The 16,781-nt window shown below is 38.7% G+C and overlaps 1 protein-coding gene across 1 annotated transcript; it reads right to left on the bottom strand.

Annotated features, from left to right (window-relative positions):
- Window positions 1-11,001: 11,001 nt before the first annotated feature.
- Window positions 11,002-12,942, bottom strand: LOC119571261 (extensin-like). Its single transcript, XM_037918652.1, has 5 exons — window positions 12,826-12,942; window positions 12,665-12,781; window positions 11,709-11,908; window positions 11,382-11,619; window positions 11,002-11,244 (listed from the first exon to the last, which is right to left on the bottom strand). Exons 1-5 carry the CDS (start codon window positions 12,940-12,942, stop codon window positions 11,002-11,004), a joined length of 915 nt encoding a protein of 304 aa, XP_037774580.1.
- Window positions 12,943-16,781: the final 3,839 nt, after the last annotated feature.

Below are 16,781 nucleotides of genomic sequence, written 5' to 3'. Positions count from 1 at the left end.
AGATAGGTAATGTCTATGGAGCTAGTGAGATCCTAGTTGCACACTTCTTTTAGTGGGTCGTGTGGCATGGTTGGTTTAGCACTGGCCTCCGGTTTCATACCCGGAGTGACCTAGGTTCGAGTCCTGGTCAGGGAGGGCTATATATCGATACCAATGCGACATTGCATTATTCCATCTTTCATATATATATATATATATATATATATGTATATATATATATATATATATATATATATATATATATATATATATATATATATATATATATATATCTATTTTTTTTTTTTTTTTTTTTTTTTTTTTTTTTTAATATATGTTGGTTAAAGACGAATGAGGGTTTCAACTACACAATTTTATGTCGCTCTTTGGAGAGCTATCTTCAATAAGTGGAATTGGGCAGACAGCTTTCTCACGTTAATATCGCACAGATAGACAATGTTAGATATTGAATCCGATTTATTCCCTCATATTTTATATCATAAATATGAACAAAACTATACATTGTTTCATATATCGCGGATAACAGGCCACGCCATTCTACATTTTGTGGGCATATATGTGGCTGGTGTGGGATTACTAAATTTTCTGATTGGCTTATTGTGTTTTGCACAGAACAATGGTCTAGGGTGAGATATGCTTCTCAAATAAGGATGAGAAATACTGGTGTTATGCTGTAAAAAGACCCAAAACCAATAACGCAACTTAACATCGCTAACAGAAAATTTACTCAACCGTTTAATCAGCATTTTAGATATATACACCAAATATACCCATAGAAAGTTTTAAATGCACAAAGTCTTCCATTTTTCATTATGGTTCCATATACGAGGTGACGCTGGGTATTAATGTCTTTATCATTCGTGGGTGTTAAGGGATCGACTCAACAAAATACTATCAGGGTAAAATTTATGAAAACATCTCACCTATTATATATGTACATAATGTCCTCACATTATACATATAAAGGTAGTCACTTAAAGTAACGGCAAATAGCGACAAACGCTACGTTAGCAAAAACGTTAGTAGTTCTATACGAGATAAAATTCTGACTTACCGTTTTACTGTGGTGGGGGATAAAGCTGTGCAGTTGCCCGAAGAAATGCACAAAGGCACCTTTTTGGCTTATACCATGCAAAAAAGGCATATCAAGCAAAATATTGCTCACAATATTTTTGGAATTTACCTGGCCATTGCTCCCAACTTTTGATTGTGCTCCAGAGACGCTCTATATTTTATGTGTGCTCTTTTTTGTTTGCTCTGGATACAAATTGTACCAAGTGTTTAACAGTTTCGTAATTCTACCCCAACTGTTTGAGACGGGTGCAGCCCTCCACTGATCTGTATAGACAGTGGATCCAAGTGATATATGTTCTTTAATAATTTTTGACAGTTTTGGCGGATCTGTCTTTCACTATAATAAAAGAGACGTTTTTTGTACCCCGCTCATATGCACCGAAAACCCAAATTCCTTTAAATGCTTTTCGGCCACGATTAAACTTTCCTCCACCAAAGTAACTCTCGCCACACTCCACACATTACCGTGTAGCAGCACGACCCCGCAACCTGAAGTTCAACGTACTTTCCAAGGTTGGGTCACACCAGCTCCACAGCCATGTCCTTGCTCATTGGGCAGCAGGGTCCCCTTGTTCCCTGCATGCTTACACAGCACAGGTGTACTTAAGCCGCAGAGTTCGGAACTGAGATAGAGGTCTTTCAAGACCTCTCGGTCTCAAGGTTTTTGGCTGTGGTTGGCTAAAGAAAGCGATTTGACTCCTCCATAGCAAACAGGACCTTAGCCCTTGCGTGATACCCTGGCTGTTTTTGTGTACACCTTTCGTTGTTGCCGCGATTTTAATTGCTTGCAATTAGCTTGTAGCTACTGTTTTCTATACGATTTTCTTCGGTGTTAGGATAACTCACTGCGCAACTTCTGGTGATCTGGACCCCATCTTCGAGCTCGTGCTCGGACGTGTCTGGGGGGCCTTAGAGTGCCTTTGAGTTGCCATTCTTTTGAATAGGCAGGTAGGAGTCCCTCCCTCTTTGACACCTTCAGCCACCTTTCCCCATTCTGTCTAAATCAACACTCTGCTAGATTGAACATCTTGACCCATCATATCACCCAAGCTATAGCAAGATCATGGGACATATCATCAATTTATCATATGCTGGAGAGCTCATCTCTTGTGAAGTGGCTCCCCAAAAGATCTTCATAATCACTGAGGTGGCAGTCGCATACCTCTTCAAAATCCACTCTGGCTTCAAAGTGACGGTAGCCATTCCCGAACAACTGACCCATTTCTCTCAACCAAAGGCCAAAGGAAATTGAAGGACCATGGTTTTGTTACTCTCCCCTCAACGGAACGAAGGCAAAGTGCACGGCCGTGGCTATAAAGATCGACAGGACGATCCTCACACTAACGTGTGACTCAATTAGCCAGGAAGAATCCGTCAAGAACAGTGTCACTTCCTTGACATATACAAGCCTCCCGAGTCACGAATCGTCAAGATTCGTGTCTCGGAATGCCAGAAACTTTTCTCACATGGGATCATAATGTTCAATACATCAGTCCCAACTTATAATATCGAGCCAGAGTGCTTTATTCTCATCGAACAATGGCTAAACTGCTACAGATTTCAACACAACAAACACACATGCACACACACAGGGAGAGATGTTCTCTTTGCGGTGGCAAAGGTTACTTTTTCGCCAAATGCAAGGAGAGCATCAAATGCTGCAACTGCAAGGGGTCGCACGTTGCAGTTAGTGGAACCGGTCTCAAAAGGAAAGAAATACGAAAGCAAAACGAGCTCAGCTTAGGGAAAACAAAAACACAGCTCCTTCATACACCACAACAAGCGGCAGTCATGAGAAGGTCTGCCAGACCAGTCCCTATCAAGATTGGCAACTCGCTTTGGCACCTTAAGGCAGGCACGCTAAGACCCCCACACCCTCCCCTGCGGGAGGTAAAGGTCTGCCCACGTCCGAGCCGAGCTCGAAGATGGGGTCCAGTTCACCTTCAATGCGAAGCGAGTTATCCTAATGCCGAACAAATGCGTAACGGAAAGAATACAGGACACGAAGCTAATCGCGAGCGATTAGAAACGCGGCATCAAAGAAAGGTGTGCGCAAAACAGCCAGGGTGTCACGGAAGAGCCAAGTTCGAGCTTGCTGTGAAGGAGTCAAATCGCTCTCTTTAAGCCACCTCAGCAAAAAACCTTTAGACCTAGAGGTCCTGAAAGCCTTACCGCGTTGCCTCTCTCCCTCTCCTCTTGAAACCTGAGGATGGAATCCAGTTGGATTTCGAAACTGTCTTATTTTCAGTAAATCTAGGTTTTGTATTGTAGATTTTTCTTCCATATATATATATATATATATATATATATATATATATAATATATATATATAGATATATATATATATATAATATATATATATATATATATATTTATACACACACACACACACACACCACACACACACACACACACACACACACACACACATATATATATATATAATATATATATATATTATATAGATATATATATTATATATATATATATATATATATATATATATATATATATATATATATATTATATATAATAATAATAATAATAATAATATAATAATGATAATAGTAATAGTAATTAATAATAATGATAATAATGATAATAATAATAATAATAATAATAATAATAATTATAATAATAATAAAAAAATAATAATAATAATCAGTCGAATAATCACCAATATTTTTTAACTGGCAACTCTTTACTTCGCATATTTGTCCACAGGCAGCAGCACACTATACGTGTTTTTTTTTCGAAATGCCGTAATGCGCGTATCTTCGCTTCTTCTTTCTCTCTCTCTCTCTCTCTCTCTCTCTCTCTCTCTCTATATATATATATATATATATAATATATATATATATTATATATATATATACATATATATTATACACACAATATATATAATTATATATTATATATATATATATATTATATATATATTCTATATATATATATATATATATGTGTGTGTGTGTGTGTGTGTGTTGTGTGTGTGTGTGTGTGTGTGTGTGTGTGTGTGTGTGTGTGTGTGTGTGTGTGCGTGTGTGTGTGTGCGTGTGTGTAAGTCAGTCGTAGAATCTCGTTATATAATAATATAATGCATAAATAACATATTGAACGACAGGAAATCATGGTATTTGTTTATCGACTAGACCTGAGTAAAATATTAGATATTACATTTTAACTGATGTTTTCATGTCATCATATAATAAATATAAGGCATCATGTGCAATAGCCATCCTATACCCAAATAGCTACATTTCGAAAGTGGATGAAGACATGACAGGGAACATGGATAATGTGAATGCTCCATCTGATATAAAAGGGCATTGTTAGCTATTCATGAATACAAGTATGCCCATAATGAGGGGTACACCTACCCTTCATGCGTAAAAAATGGTTGTGTGATCCAGGTCGGGGTTTGGGTGATACCGATATTGTTGATAGTACAAATATATAAGCTATAAAGAATCAGTGATATGTTTATTATCGTCTTAATCATTAGTCGTTTACCAGAAATAATACTAGCCTCCACAGGAATGCTAAATTCCTATGCCATCTGTTTGTAAATTAATAAAAAAGGACACCATAGTAGACTTTGCATTTATACATGCATTTCACTTGTACACTCGTCACTGTTACGTAATTATAATGATACCAATTTGCGGGATCTACATGCATACCAGTGACACTATGGCACTATGTACAGGGTGTAACTTATCATTTAAAGAAGCCATGGCATTAAACAGGACGAGATAACCATAGAATTTCTCCAGAGTCATGGCGTTCTACCAAAGACGCGTAAAGTGGACAAATTGTTTAAAAGAGTGTAGTTTCAGTAAAAATAACGATACAAATTTCATTGCAATAGACAGAGGGCAAATCCAAAGAACGAGGGAATTGAAAAATGCAATTATACAGTATCTTTAATGAAAAACAGTTGGCTTCAGAAATCAAAAGTAACACCAAGTGAAAAACTTCTGAATGTTTATCTAAGACAGACATATTTTCAAAAATACATAAAAGAAAATTTAGGATGGGCCTCGCATACGCAGTGGACTGGCGGTCCTTTGCTAGTGAATTGTGCAGCAGTATAATGAACAACTTTGGGGGCCTTCTCGGAAGCGACGGCTATAGTAGATGGTGGTTTGGCATCCATTATTCAGACCGGTGTCTTAGCTTTTTGGGGAGTGTTTTTGTGGATATTAGTGCTCACGGGTATGGCTGCGTGCTGTAGGTGAAGTGGAGATCAACGGGTGAGCAGGGTTGGCTCCCCAGTCGGCTAAGGACTGGGCAGTCCTTGTGTTGCTACTGCTGTAGTCGTGTTCTACTGGAGGATCAGAGATTACTGATGTTGCTGATGTTGTTGTAGTTGTTTAAGCTTTGCGAAGTTCTGGCTTCGCCCGGGCCTTCATATATATGGCCCGGCCTGTGTCAGCTATTTATGGTTGTCTTATTTTGTTCTCTGACACTCTATGCTTACCGTGGTGGCGGGATTGCCAGCAGTCGCTCCTGCCGTCATGTTGTAAGCATGCGGTATAATCTCATTACCAGCCCGGCGGCTGTTGTGGGCGATCCTTGTCTCAGAAATTGTGTGTACTCACAATTCTGTAAGTAATGTACCAATGTGGTGTTCGGCTCTCCACAGTGCATGCAACACCCTTCTTCATGGTCAATTGTCTGTATGATCTGCCATGCGCAGTGGTAACCTAGTCTGATTCTGTGAAGAATGACTTCGGTACCTCTATTAATTGCTTCAAGGAGTGGCAGTGGCTCATAGCCTGTGGCGTTTGAGTACCATCTGGCCGAGGGGGAGTATCTCGTTTTCTCTCTGTGAAGCTGCAGGAGGAAGGCACTTGCTGTGGCATTACACTTCTGCCTTAAGATTTTTCGGCTCGGTTTTATGATGATGGGATTTGGGGGCATATCCCTGCCAATGTCAGATAGTCTGTCAACAAATTCGTTCCCTCTGATGCCTCTGTGGCTAGAGACCCAGTTTATGATTATTATTCTACCCTGAGCAAGAATCCCCTGTGCTATTGTGAGGATGGTAGTCAGAAGGTAGATATTGTTTTTGGGTGAGCTTTGCTACAGACAGTCAATGGCTGCCCTCGAGTCTGTATGTATGACCACGTGTCCTTCCCTTAGGGATGCGTGGGCTAGGGCTCCCATGATCGCAACTGCCTCTGTCTGTAGTGAGGAGGCGCTGTCTGTTACCCTCATGGATTGTGAGGCATCACTTGCTACTACCTGGAGGAGTGATGGCTGCAATGATCCTCTCAGCTTCTGCCTTTGGGCTAGGCATGGTGTACTGATTCTTTCTCCTTGACAAGCTCTTAACAGAGAACTCGATCAAGGTTCGCGCCTATGTTGGGGCTTCAACAAAGTCAGGATGGGGGGAGTCCATGCCCTTGGCAAGTAGTTGTTTTTGAGCTGATAGCGCAAATACAACACAAACACAAAAGCTTAAAAGTTTAAACATGCTAGTCGCGAGATCCGGCAACAATCGCGCCGAGACGCGATTGCCATGGGGAAGAAGAGGAAACACAGAAGCTCTCTCCTGTAATCGTGATGACAAACTCGTCCCAACCTACATTGTAGACCCATCTGAATGCTTTATTCTGGATGACCTGTAGTTTGCGTTTGTTTGTATGTGCTGCGAGTGTGAGTATGAGTGGGGCATATATGAGGAGTGGGTGTATAATGGCTTTGAAAAGGTGCAGTTTCGGGCTGCACATCTGAATCAATGAAGCGATTGTAAGCTCTTGTTAGCCAGGGTGGCTTTATTAGTGAGGTGATGATGAAAACGTAATATAATCAGTGGTTACACCGACCACGGTGCAGAGCGTGTTATTTGAAGAGGTGCTTGTAGTCTGTCGAAAAAGTTTAGGTATATTGGATCGTAAGGAGGGTTGTGTTTTGGGTTTAAAAATAGAACTTTTGTTTTTGTCGCATTAGTTTTGATAAGCCATTTGTGCTGCCATCTCGAGACGGTGTCAAGCTCGTCGTTGATTCGTCGGACAACACCAGCGAGCGAATCATGTCTAGCTAAGTGAGTGCAGTCGTCAGCGTAAAGAAGCGTTAATGAATCGGGAAATGTGGTGTCGGGGAGGTCATTCGTGTATAATATGTATAGTGTTGAGCTGATTATGCTGCCTTGAGGTACACCTGCGTGCTTATGAATGGTGTCCGAAATCTTGCCTTTGAATTTAAGTTTTAATTTAGGGTCATCCAAGAAGCTGCATAGCAGCCAATTGATCATATAGGTCCATCTGATTGCTTTATTCTGAACAAGCTGGAGTTTCCGCTTGTTAGTGTATGCTGTTTGTGTGAGTGCAAGTGGTGTGTATGTGAGGATGCATCTTCCCACGTGGGGCCGCATTTTTAAATCGATAAAGCGAATGTAAGGCTTTCTTAGTACTAGAGACACTGACATTCCGCTCTCTTAGCACTGGAAACACTGACATTCCGCTCTCTTAGCACTGGAAACACTGACATTCCGCTCTCTTAGCACTGGAAACACTGACATTCCGCTTTCTTAGCACTGGAAACACTGACATTCCGCTTTCTTAGCACTGGAAACACTGACATTCCACTTCTTAGCACTGGAAACACTGACATTCCGCTCTCTTAGCACTGGAAACACTGACATTCCGCTCTCTTAGCACTGGAAACACTGACATTCCGCTCTCTTAGCACTGGAAACACTGACATTCCGCTCTCTTAGCACTGGAAACACTGACATTCCGCTTTCTTAGCACTGGAAACACTGACATTCCGCTCTCCTAGCACTGGAAACACTGACATTCCCTCTCTTAGCACTGGAAACACTGACATTCCGCTTTCTTAGTACTGGAAACACTGACATTCCGCTTTCTTAGCACTGGAAACACTGACATTCCGCTCTCTTAGCACTGTAAACACTGACATTCCGCTTTCTTAGCACTGGATAACACTGTCTTTACGCTTTCTTAGCACTGGAAACACTGACATTCCGCTTTCTTAGTACTGGAAACCGCCATTTCTGCTTTCTTAGCCTGGAAAACCTGACTTCCGCTTTCTTAGTACTGGAAACACTGATATTTTTTAGCTCTCTTAGTACTGGAACAAAGACATTCCGCTCTCTAGCACGGAACACTGACATTCCGCTTTCTTAGCATTGGGGGAAACCTGACATTCCGCTCTCTAGCACTGGAAACACTACATTCAAGGCAAAGTCAAAGTCAAAACACTTTATTCCATTAATTACATGGTTCTTCTTCATAGATATTGAATCGTAACATTAATACAGAATACGTAGAACATAGTAATCAATGGTAGGAGAGATATAAATAAATAAAATAGATAAGATGGTCACATCCTTGAAATAATGTTACATGGCTTTTCATTGTATTTAAAGCTGATGTCATTGACAATTTAATATGGCCTTTAAATTTATCTTTGAATGTAAGCTGGTTGGAGTTGTTTCTAATTATTTTGTGGTATGTTGTTCCAGCTCTCGGGTCCTCGATTTGCATTTGCTTGACCCTATTTCCGTGTATGATCTTTTTACGTGTAGAGATTAATCTGTCTGGTTTGATGCCTGTTTTTGTACATTGTTTGTGAGGCATTAACCAATGAGGATAGTCGCCCTTTATGAATTTATGGATGAGTATACATGTATCATTGACATTTTTGTTGACTTTTAGCATTTGCTTTTTGTTTAAGTGTGGGGTTTTTGTCATGTTTTATTTTACGTTGCCTATTGCCCCTCGTGCTGCAAAGTTTTGTAGTTTTTGTGCTTTTTGTATTTGATTTTGTTGGTTGTAACCCCATATGTTGGAACAATAGTTATAATGCTGAGTGCAGGGAATGTACAAACATATTCTCGTCTCAGTGGGGATTTTTGGTTTTTTATGTGGGGTTAGGTATATATAAGCGTGCCTATTACTTTTTGTGAATTGTTGTCAATGTTGTGTCTCGAAGTCATGTATCTGTCTGTTGTGTACTCTAGATTTTTCACAGAATGCTTGTTTAATTTGATAGCCTTCAAATTCTTATGGACGTGTTTAAAGGATTTTGCTATGTTTTGCCGACTGCCTATAAAGATGCATTGAGTTTTTGGTCAGGATTTAGTTTAGCCGTTTTTTGTCAAATAATTTTTGCTTCTTGTGGACTCGAAAGAGACTGCTTTCTTAGTTGACATATTAATTACTAATTTTTGACTGATTTTGTTCGTGTGGATAGATAACCTTCTTAAACCAATATTTGTCATTCCGATGATTTTTCTCTGATTTTGTGCAGGCAGGATTCATGGGCTGACATCTGTCCAAAATGCTTTGAGAGATCACCAATGTGACAGTAAATTTATTTGATTCTTGTCTATGTATCATAAATATTTTGTTTGTGATTTTTATGTAAGGCTGTTTCAGTGGAATAACTTACTATCTAAACCCATGTTGCGTTTCGGAAATAAGATGTTAGATTCTAAGATGTTTGATAGTTGGATTGGGGGGCACATGCGTTCTAGCACTTTAGATATTACTGGGATAAATTATAGAGACTATAATTGTTCATTGTTCTGCTCTTCCTGATTGAAGATGTGGTGTTATAGATACCATGTTTCCACAGTGATGGGTAGGTACCGTGCTATAGATGTGTTTTAATAATGACAGTTAATAGAATGCACTTGCGGGTAAGCTTTCTTTGATAAATCGAAGCAATGTTTCCCTCCTACGCATTCGTTTTTCAGCGTATATGTTTTATTGTTAACTGTTGTTTCCACGCCTATTGGCTGTGGTCTGGAAAGCATTTGTTGAGAACCTTGTCCTTGTTGTGTTTTGTGGGCCAAGGAAGCAGCTTGTCTTGTTTAATAGGTGAGTCTACCGATATTTTTGCAAAGTAGTGCGTTTTATGTCTATACTACTTATGGACAGCTAGGGACGTGTCCTGTGTGGTGTTTTTTTAGTTGGGCATCCTAACGTGTTAAATGTTTCCATGTTTCTTTGGTGTCGATGTTTACAGTCCTGACTTATTCTTGGAATACATTGTTTTTGCTTGAGTGGATTTTAATGTTTTAACATTTTCTCTTTTTTTGTTTATACTCCAGAGTGAAGGGCGATGTCGGTTCTATTTTGTTTTGAGAATTGTGAGTGTTTGTTTCGGTACATTATAGCTCTTCTGATGTCCTCAAGTTATCCATGAGGGTCGGGGGGACGTCTAACATTGTTGGTCCTTACAGGGGGGCAGTGGCTCTATACGATTTTTCAGTACGTTCGAGAGATGTTTCTTGGTCTGTTAACGTCATCTGTTGTAAGAATATCTAAGAGGGTCGACTGGCTGGCACTATATTTTGACAGAATGGATTGGGGGTCGTAATTTGTCAGGTCACGGGAAGTTTTTTATGATAGGTGTTTACACGCTGGTCTCTTTATATCTATTGTCATAGTTAATATTTCGTGGTCTGCAATTTGCAAGGTATAACCGTCGCTATAACGTAATGAGGTCGACTCTGTTTGATATTATGACGTCTTGCACGGAATGAGTGGTTCTGTGATCTGGTAGGATGTTTATTTTATGGTTGTTTTAAATTGTTTTTGCCTAATGATCCGGCTAATTTTGCATTTGGTTTTGTTCAGGTCATCGGTTAGTTCGCCTAAGATGAAAAATGCGACGTGTAGACTCGTACCAATAATGAAGGAAGGAAACAGATTTTGCTTTGTACAGTCACCCGAAGATGTCCTCATAAAGCTGTATTATTTGCATGCTTGGGGTGAGATTTCATTTGATTTAAAGGTGTCCTTACGTATATGCATACTCCTCTCACCTCGCCCTGTCATCACATCTATAAAATTTGATTTTGATGTTAATGAAATTACTTACATTCTTTTATGAGCCCTGTTTTCACTAATGCAAAGGTTGTCGAATATTTCTCTCAGTCCGTGATCATCATTTCGATTCTTCTAAAGTGACCACGGGAGAGAATTGTGCATTGATAGTTCTATTTTTGATGTGATAGTAGCATGATGGTTGACGTTTTGGTCCTTGCTGATGTGTTTGCTCGTCCAAAACAGCCTGGTCGCTCTTGTACTGTTTTTGTTTAAAAACACATTTCAATTTTAGGACCACATCTGTACTCTGTGAAGAGTTCCTGGGGTTATAGCTTTGCCCTCCTGATAGTTCAGTTGGAAGCTAGAATAATTAATGCTGCGTCATGTTTTTGTGCTTATAAGCCTTTGCATTTGATTTTTTCAACTCTTGGGTAGGAATTTCTCTATGTCTTCTTCCTCTGTGTCAGGGTGCAACTAGTGATGTATAGATACACTAACTGGGACGTTCAACGCCTTGTAGAGTTTCGGGATGTTTGGCGTTCCTCGCGTGCTCTTTCTTGTTTCCTTTTCTGGGGTGCGGTAATGAAACGTCCTTGTCCTGCTCGTTTTGTGTTGCTTCGCTTTCAGGTCGCTTCGCGATGTTGACAACGTGACCGTGGGCGACTTGTGGTGGTTGAGGGGGTAGTAGAGTGGGGGCAGGGGACTCCAGGTACTTGGTGATGAGTTGCGTCTCCCACTGGACGGGGTGGGTGGAAGATTTTTTTCTTATGTTTTTCCTCTTGCTGTTCTTATATAACTTCTCCTCGGGTAACTTGCGTCGCATGCCCTCGCTCCTCATCGAGAACCGACGCCCTCAGCATTGTGGGGGAAGTGCTTGCGTGGTGCCGGGCGTGGTGCCGGCGAGGGACTGGCTCGCAGCGAGGTCCGTGTCGCTGCTGGGGGCGTGGAGAGGGAGGAGTAAGGGGTGGTCGGTACAGGCGGTAGAGGTTGTATGAGGGGGGAGGTTGTGTGGAGCGCTCATGGTTCTGTTGGTGGCGGTATAAGACACATTCTCCCTCGCCTCACAGGGGAGGGGATGCGAAGGGAAGGGTTCGTAGGAGGACTGTCGTGGCAAGGAGGGGAGAGAGGACGGGGTTTGGAGGGAGGGGGATCTGCTGGCGATGATGCTTCCTCCCTCCGCATTCCTGCTTTCTGAGTAAGCCATTACTTTTCTTGGCCGAGCAATTTCGTTGATGTAGAGACTGCTGTCAAGACATTCCAATCAGCAAGTCTATCTTGTTTTCTATGATATCTTGATTTATTATAGGCTGGTTCGTTTGTGTTTTGGGTGCCTGGTGACTGGTTTGTGTGAAAAATTGTCCACAAAGGTGCTGTGGGATTTTTTTTTGGTGGTGCCCCATCTGTAGTTGGAATGTTTTGTTTTGTTGGTTCGTTGCGAACACTAATTTGTTATTGTTCACAACACTGATCCATTCATTGTTTCACGATGACCATTGTCATCCTTTTAGTGTCAACGTGTCCGTGTTTCTTGTTTTCTAGTTCGATATGTGTCAAATGATGTTTAGTGAGCCATGATTAATTTCTTCAGGGCTATACAGCTTCTTTATATGGTCGCACAAGACTCCTTGCCCATTCCCCTCTTGTTGCATAAAACAGAGATGGTGTTCAGCACAATTTGTTATATTGCCTATCTGATACACTGCTTTTTTAGTTGTATCACTGCTATCAATGTCAATGGAATGCACTGCTTTCATTGTCATGGTTGTTTAATCGCCCTGTACCCTGGGCGGAGGGGCCGCCTTGACCACCCTGTCGAGGGTGTGCCCATTATCATGGGCGGGGGGCGCTTTGTCCCGCGCTGCCGTGGGGCCCGTGCCTTGGGGCGGAGGCCTGTTACCCTGGGGAGGGGCACGATACCCTGTGGCCAAGGTCCTGTTTTCACTCTGGGGAAGAGAGCTCGGCTAGCTGCCGAGGAAGCACCGGGGACGGCCCCCTGGTCTGGCCCCCTGTGACCCGGGGAAGGGTAGTCGTATTGCCCCTGACTTTTGGCGGGACCCATGAGACGGCATGGTTTGCTGAGTCTGTTTAGGCGCGCGAGAGGAGGTAAAAACACGTCCGTTCCCCTTACGGCGGCTGGGACTCAGAGAGTCTAGCCGCAATGGGAACACGACATTCCGCTCTCTTAACACTGGAAAAAACTAAACATTCCGCTTTCTTAGCACTGAAACACTGACATTCCGCTTTCTTAACACTGGAACCACTGACATTCCCCTTTCTTATACTGGAAAAACTACATTCCTTTTTTTCAGAACACTGGAAACACTGACATTCCGCTTTTCTGAATATGGAAACACTGACATTCCGCTTTTTTTAGTATGGAAACACTGATATTCCGCTTCCAGAACACTGGAAACACTGATATTCCGTTTTGAGAACACTGGAACACTGACATTCCGGTTTCAGACCACTGGAAACACTGACATCCGCTTTCTTAGTACTTGAAGCACTGACATTCCGCTTTCTTAGTACTGGAAACCTGACATTCCGCTTTCTTAGTACGGGAAAACACTGACTTTCCCGCTTTTTTAGCACTGGAAACAACTGACATTCCGCTCTCTTTGCACGGGAAACACTGACATTCGCTTTCAGAACACGGGAAAAACACTAACTTTTCCATTTTCAGAACACTGGAAACACTGACTTCCACTTCTGGAATTTTGGAAACACGGGACTTTCCATTTCAAAAACACGGGAAAAACCACTGACTTTCCCACTTCAAAAAATTTGGGAAAAACACGCCCTTCCCCATTTTCTTTTCCTAAAAACCGTTTTCACCCCTTTTTACAGTGTTTCCCTGTCTTTTCTTTTTTCTACATTGTTTTAGTCTGCCCCATCTTACCCTTATTTAACTCCCATTTTGGGTCCAATGTGGCAAGGGGAAAGCACCTTAAAAAAAAATCTGGAAAAAATAATAAGAATAGAGAAAAAAAAAAATGTTTACGGGGAAAAAAAAAAATAGTGCCCGCTTAAAAAAAAAAAAAATTTTAAAATTTCCCAATTTTTAAAAACAGAAAAACGGAAGAAAGGGTTTTTCTAGGGGGGTTTTCGTATAAACCGATATTTTCGTAATATAAAAATTAGGGGTAGAGGGACTTTAAGGTACACTACAGGAAAATAATACAGTTCTCAGGGCCCACATCTGTAAGTAAACCCCCAAAAAATTTTTTGTGTATATTTTATGTAAATATATATATATATATCTACATCATACTAATCTATATATTTTATATTTTTAATATATTAATATATATATATATTTTTAAAATTATATATAATATATATATATATGTATATAAAATATATATATATATATTAATTATAATTTTATTTTATATATATAGATATATATATATCCTTTATTTTTTTATTTATTTTTTTATATAATATACATAAGATATATGAAATATTTTAATATATATATATATTATATATAAATATATATATATATTTATATAATTTATTAGTGTGGGGTGTTTGTGGGGGTGTGTGTGTGTGTGGGGATATAAAATATATTTTATATAAATATATATAATATATATATATATATATATATATATATTTTTAATATATATAAATTTTACACATTTATTTATTTTTTTATTTAATCCCATATACATTGTATATAATAGGATATATAATATATATAATATATATATATATAATATATTATATTTTATATTTTAAAATATATATATATAATCTGTGTGTGGGTATGTGTGTGTGGGCGTGGGTGTGTGGGTGGGGGGGGTGTACATACCATTTATATATAATATATATAAAATATATATTTTATATATATATAAAAATTTTAAATAAATATACAAAAATAATATATAATAGTTATAATATATATAGAAATTTTAGTATATTTAATATATATAATAATATATATAATATAATAAAAGATATTTTTATAATGTGGGTGTGGGTGTTTTGTGTGTGTGGGTGTGTGTAGTATATATATATATATATATATAATATATATATTAATATATTTTTAGTATAAATTTTTAAAAATTATAAAATAATCCCATAAAAATTATATATCTAAAATAAGATGTGATATGTTTTTTACTAGGTCTAGTCGAAAACAAATACCATGTTTTCCTGTGGGTCAATATTTTATTATCTTTATATTTTTAATAGCGAGATTCACGATATTTTACACACACACACACAAACCAAACACACCACACACACACACACACAAAACATAAATTAATTTTATATAATTAATAATATATTATATAATATATATATTATATAATATAGAAGAGAGAGAGAGAGAGGGAGAGAGAGAGAGAGAGAGAGGAGAGAGAGAGAGAGAGGAAGCGAAGATAGCGCATTACGGCTTTTCGAAATTACCAGTATAGTGTGGCTCCTGGACAAATATGCGAAGTAAAGAGTTGCCATTTAAAAAAATTGGTGATTTTTCGATTTTTATTTTTATTATTATTATTATTTTTATAATTTTATTTATTATTATTTTTTATTATTACATTATTTTTATTAATTTACTATTTTTAAAATTTTATTATTATTATTATATTATTTTTATATTATTTTTATTGTATTTTTATTTTATTATTATCTTTTATTTTTATTTTTATATTGTTATTATACCTTTATCTTATTATTACATTTTTTTAAACAATTCGCATTACAGGGTTTGGGAACATTTCCTTTGTCCCATAGAAATCTATCTTAGCTTACTCAACTACATATGTCCAATGGGCAAAAAAAAAGCACCTTACAAAACATTGGAAAAATAATAATAATAGAGAAAAAAAAAGTATACGAGAAAATAAAAAGGGACCCCTTAAAAAAAAGAAAATGAAATGCAATTTCCCAACAGAGAACGGAAAGTACTATTCTAGGGGGGATTCGATAAATAGAATGTTCGTAATTGAATTTGAGAGGTGGACTTCAAAGGACACTACAGTGTAGATAAACAGTCCAGGACCTGTAATGACCCCCAAAAATTTTTGATGTAAAAATATAAGTAAATAATCTAATCTACATCTAAACTATATATTTTATATATATATATATATATATTATTATAATAAAAATATATATATTATATATATATATATTTATATATATATATATATATATAAACATGTGTGTGTGCGTCCGTGGTATGTTCACAAATATAATTGCAAGTGTATATTATATAGTATGATATGTTTTTTAATATAATTTATATATAATATATATATATATATATATTATAATATAATATATATATATATATATATATGTATGATGATGTATTTTTATATATTGCTACGCCAGGGATTTTGTTCTGTCGAAACAGGTTAAAATGAAAAGGATGACCTGGGCAAAAAGGGCGCAATGGAGTGAGCGGAGGAGGAGCGGAAAGGGAAAAAGCCCAAAAGGGGACGTAGTTGGGGGTTTCTCCTGTGAAGACCCTGTGGCCCTTTTGACCCGATAAACTTTTTGTTGCCCGTTAAAGGTATCGTGCAGTGTGACATGTGGTTTCCCCCTGATTTTGCCCATAGAAAAATGTACGGGTAAAAAAACTTTTGTTGATAAAGGAAACTGTCATTTTTTGTTTTTTTCGGCCTGCCTCGCCATGGGGTTTTTCCCCCCCCCTGGGGTTCTGGGGCGCTGTGGTGCTCGGTGCCTCTTTGGGGCACGACCCGTGGATAGCACGCCCTCTGCCAGCCGCCTTGTGTGGGGGCAGAGAGCGGGCGGCAGGCGTAACAAATGGTGTCAGGGGGGATTTGGATATTTTGACGTGAGACGCGCGATTTTTCATGTGTCCCAAAATGGGGGCAGAGAGGAGGAAGAGTGAGGTGAAGCCCCAGCCAT

Source organism: Penaeus monodon, unplaced genomic scaffold (genome assembly GCF_015228065.2).
Source record: "Penaeus monodon isolate SGIC_2016 unplaced genomic scaffold, NSTDA_Pmon_1 PmonScaffold_5684, whole genome shotgun sequence".
NCBI lineage: Eukaryota > Metazoa > Arthropoda > Malacostraca > Decapoda > Penaeidae > Penaeus > Penaeus monodon.
The sequence above is the reverse complement of the archived record's forward strand: the minus strand, read 5'-3'. Positions and strand labels throughout refer to the sequence as shown.

Coding starts and splice junctions, on each gene's coding strand:
- LOC119571261 (XM_037918652.1), bottom strand. CDS start 12,942: ATGGGTCCCGCCAAAAGTCAGGGGCAATACGACTACCCTTCCCCGGGT. Junction 12,782..12,825: donor GCCGAGCTCTCTTCCCCAGA/GTGAAAACAGGA, acceptor GCCCCTCCCCAG/GGTAACAGGCCTCCGCCCCA. Junction 11,909..12,664: donor AGGCGGCCCCTCCGCCCAGG/GTACAGGGCGAT, acceptor CGCCACCAACAG/AACCATGAGCGCTCCACACA.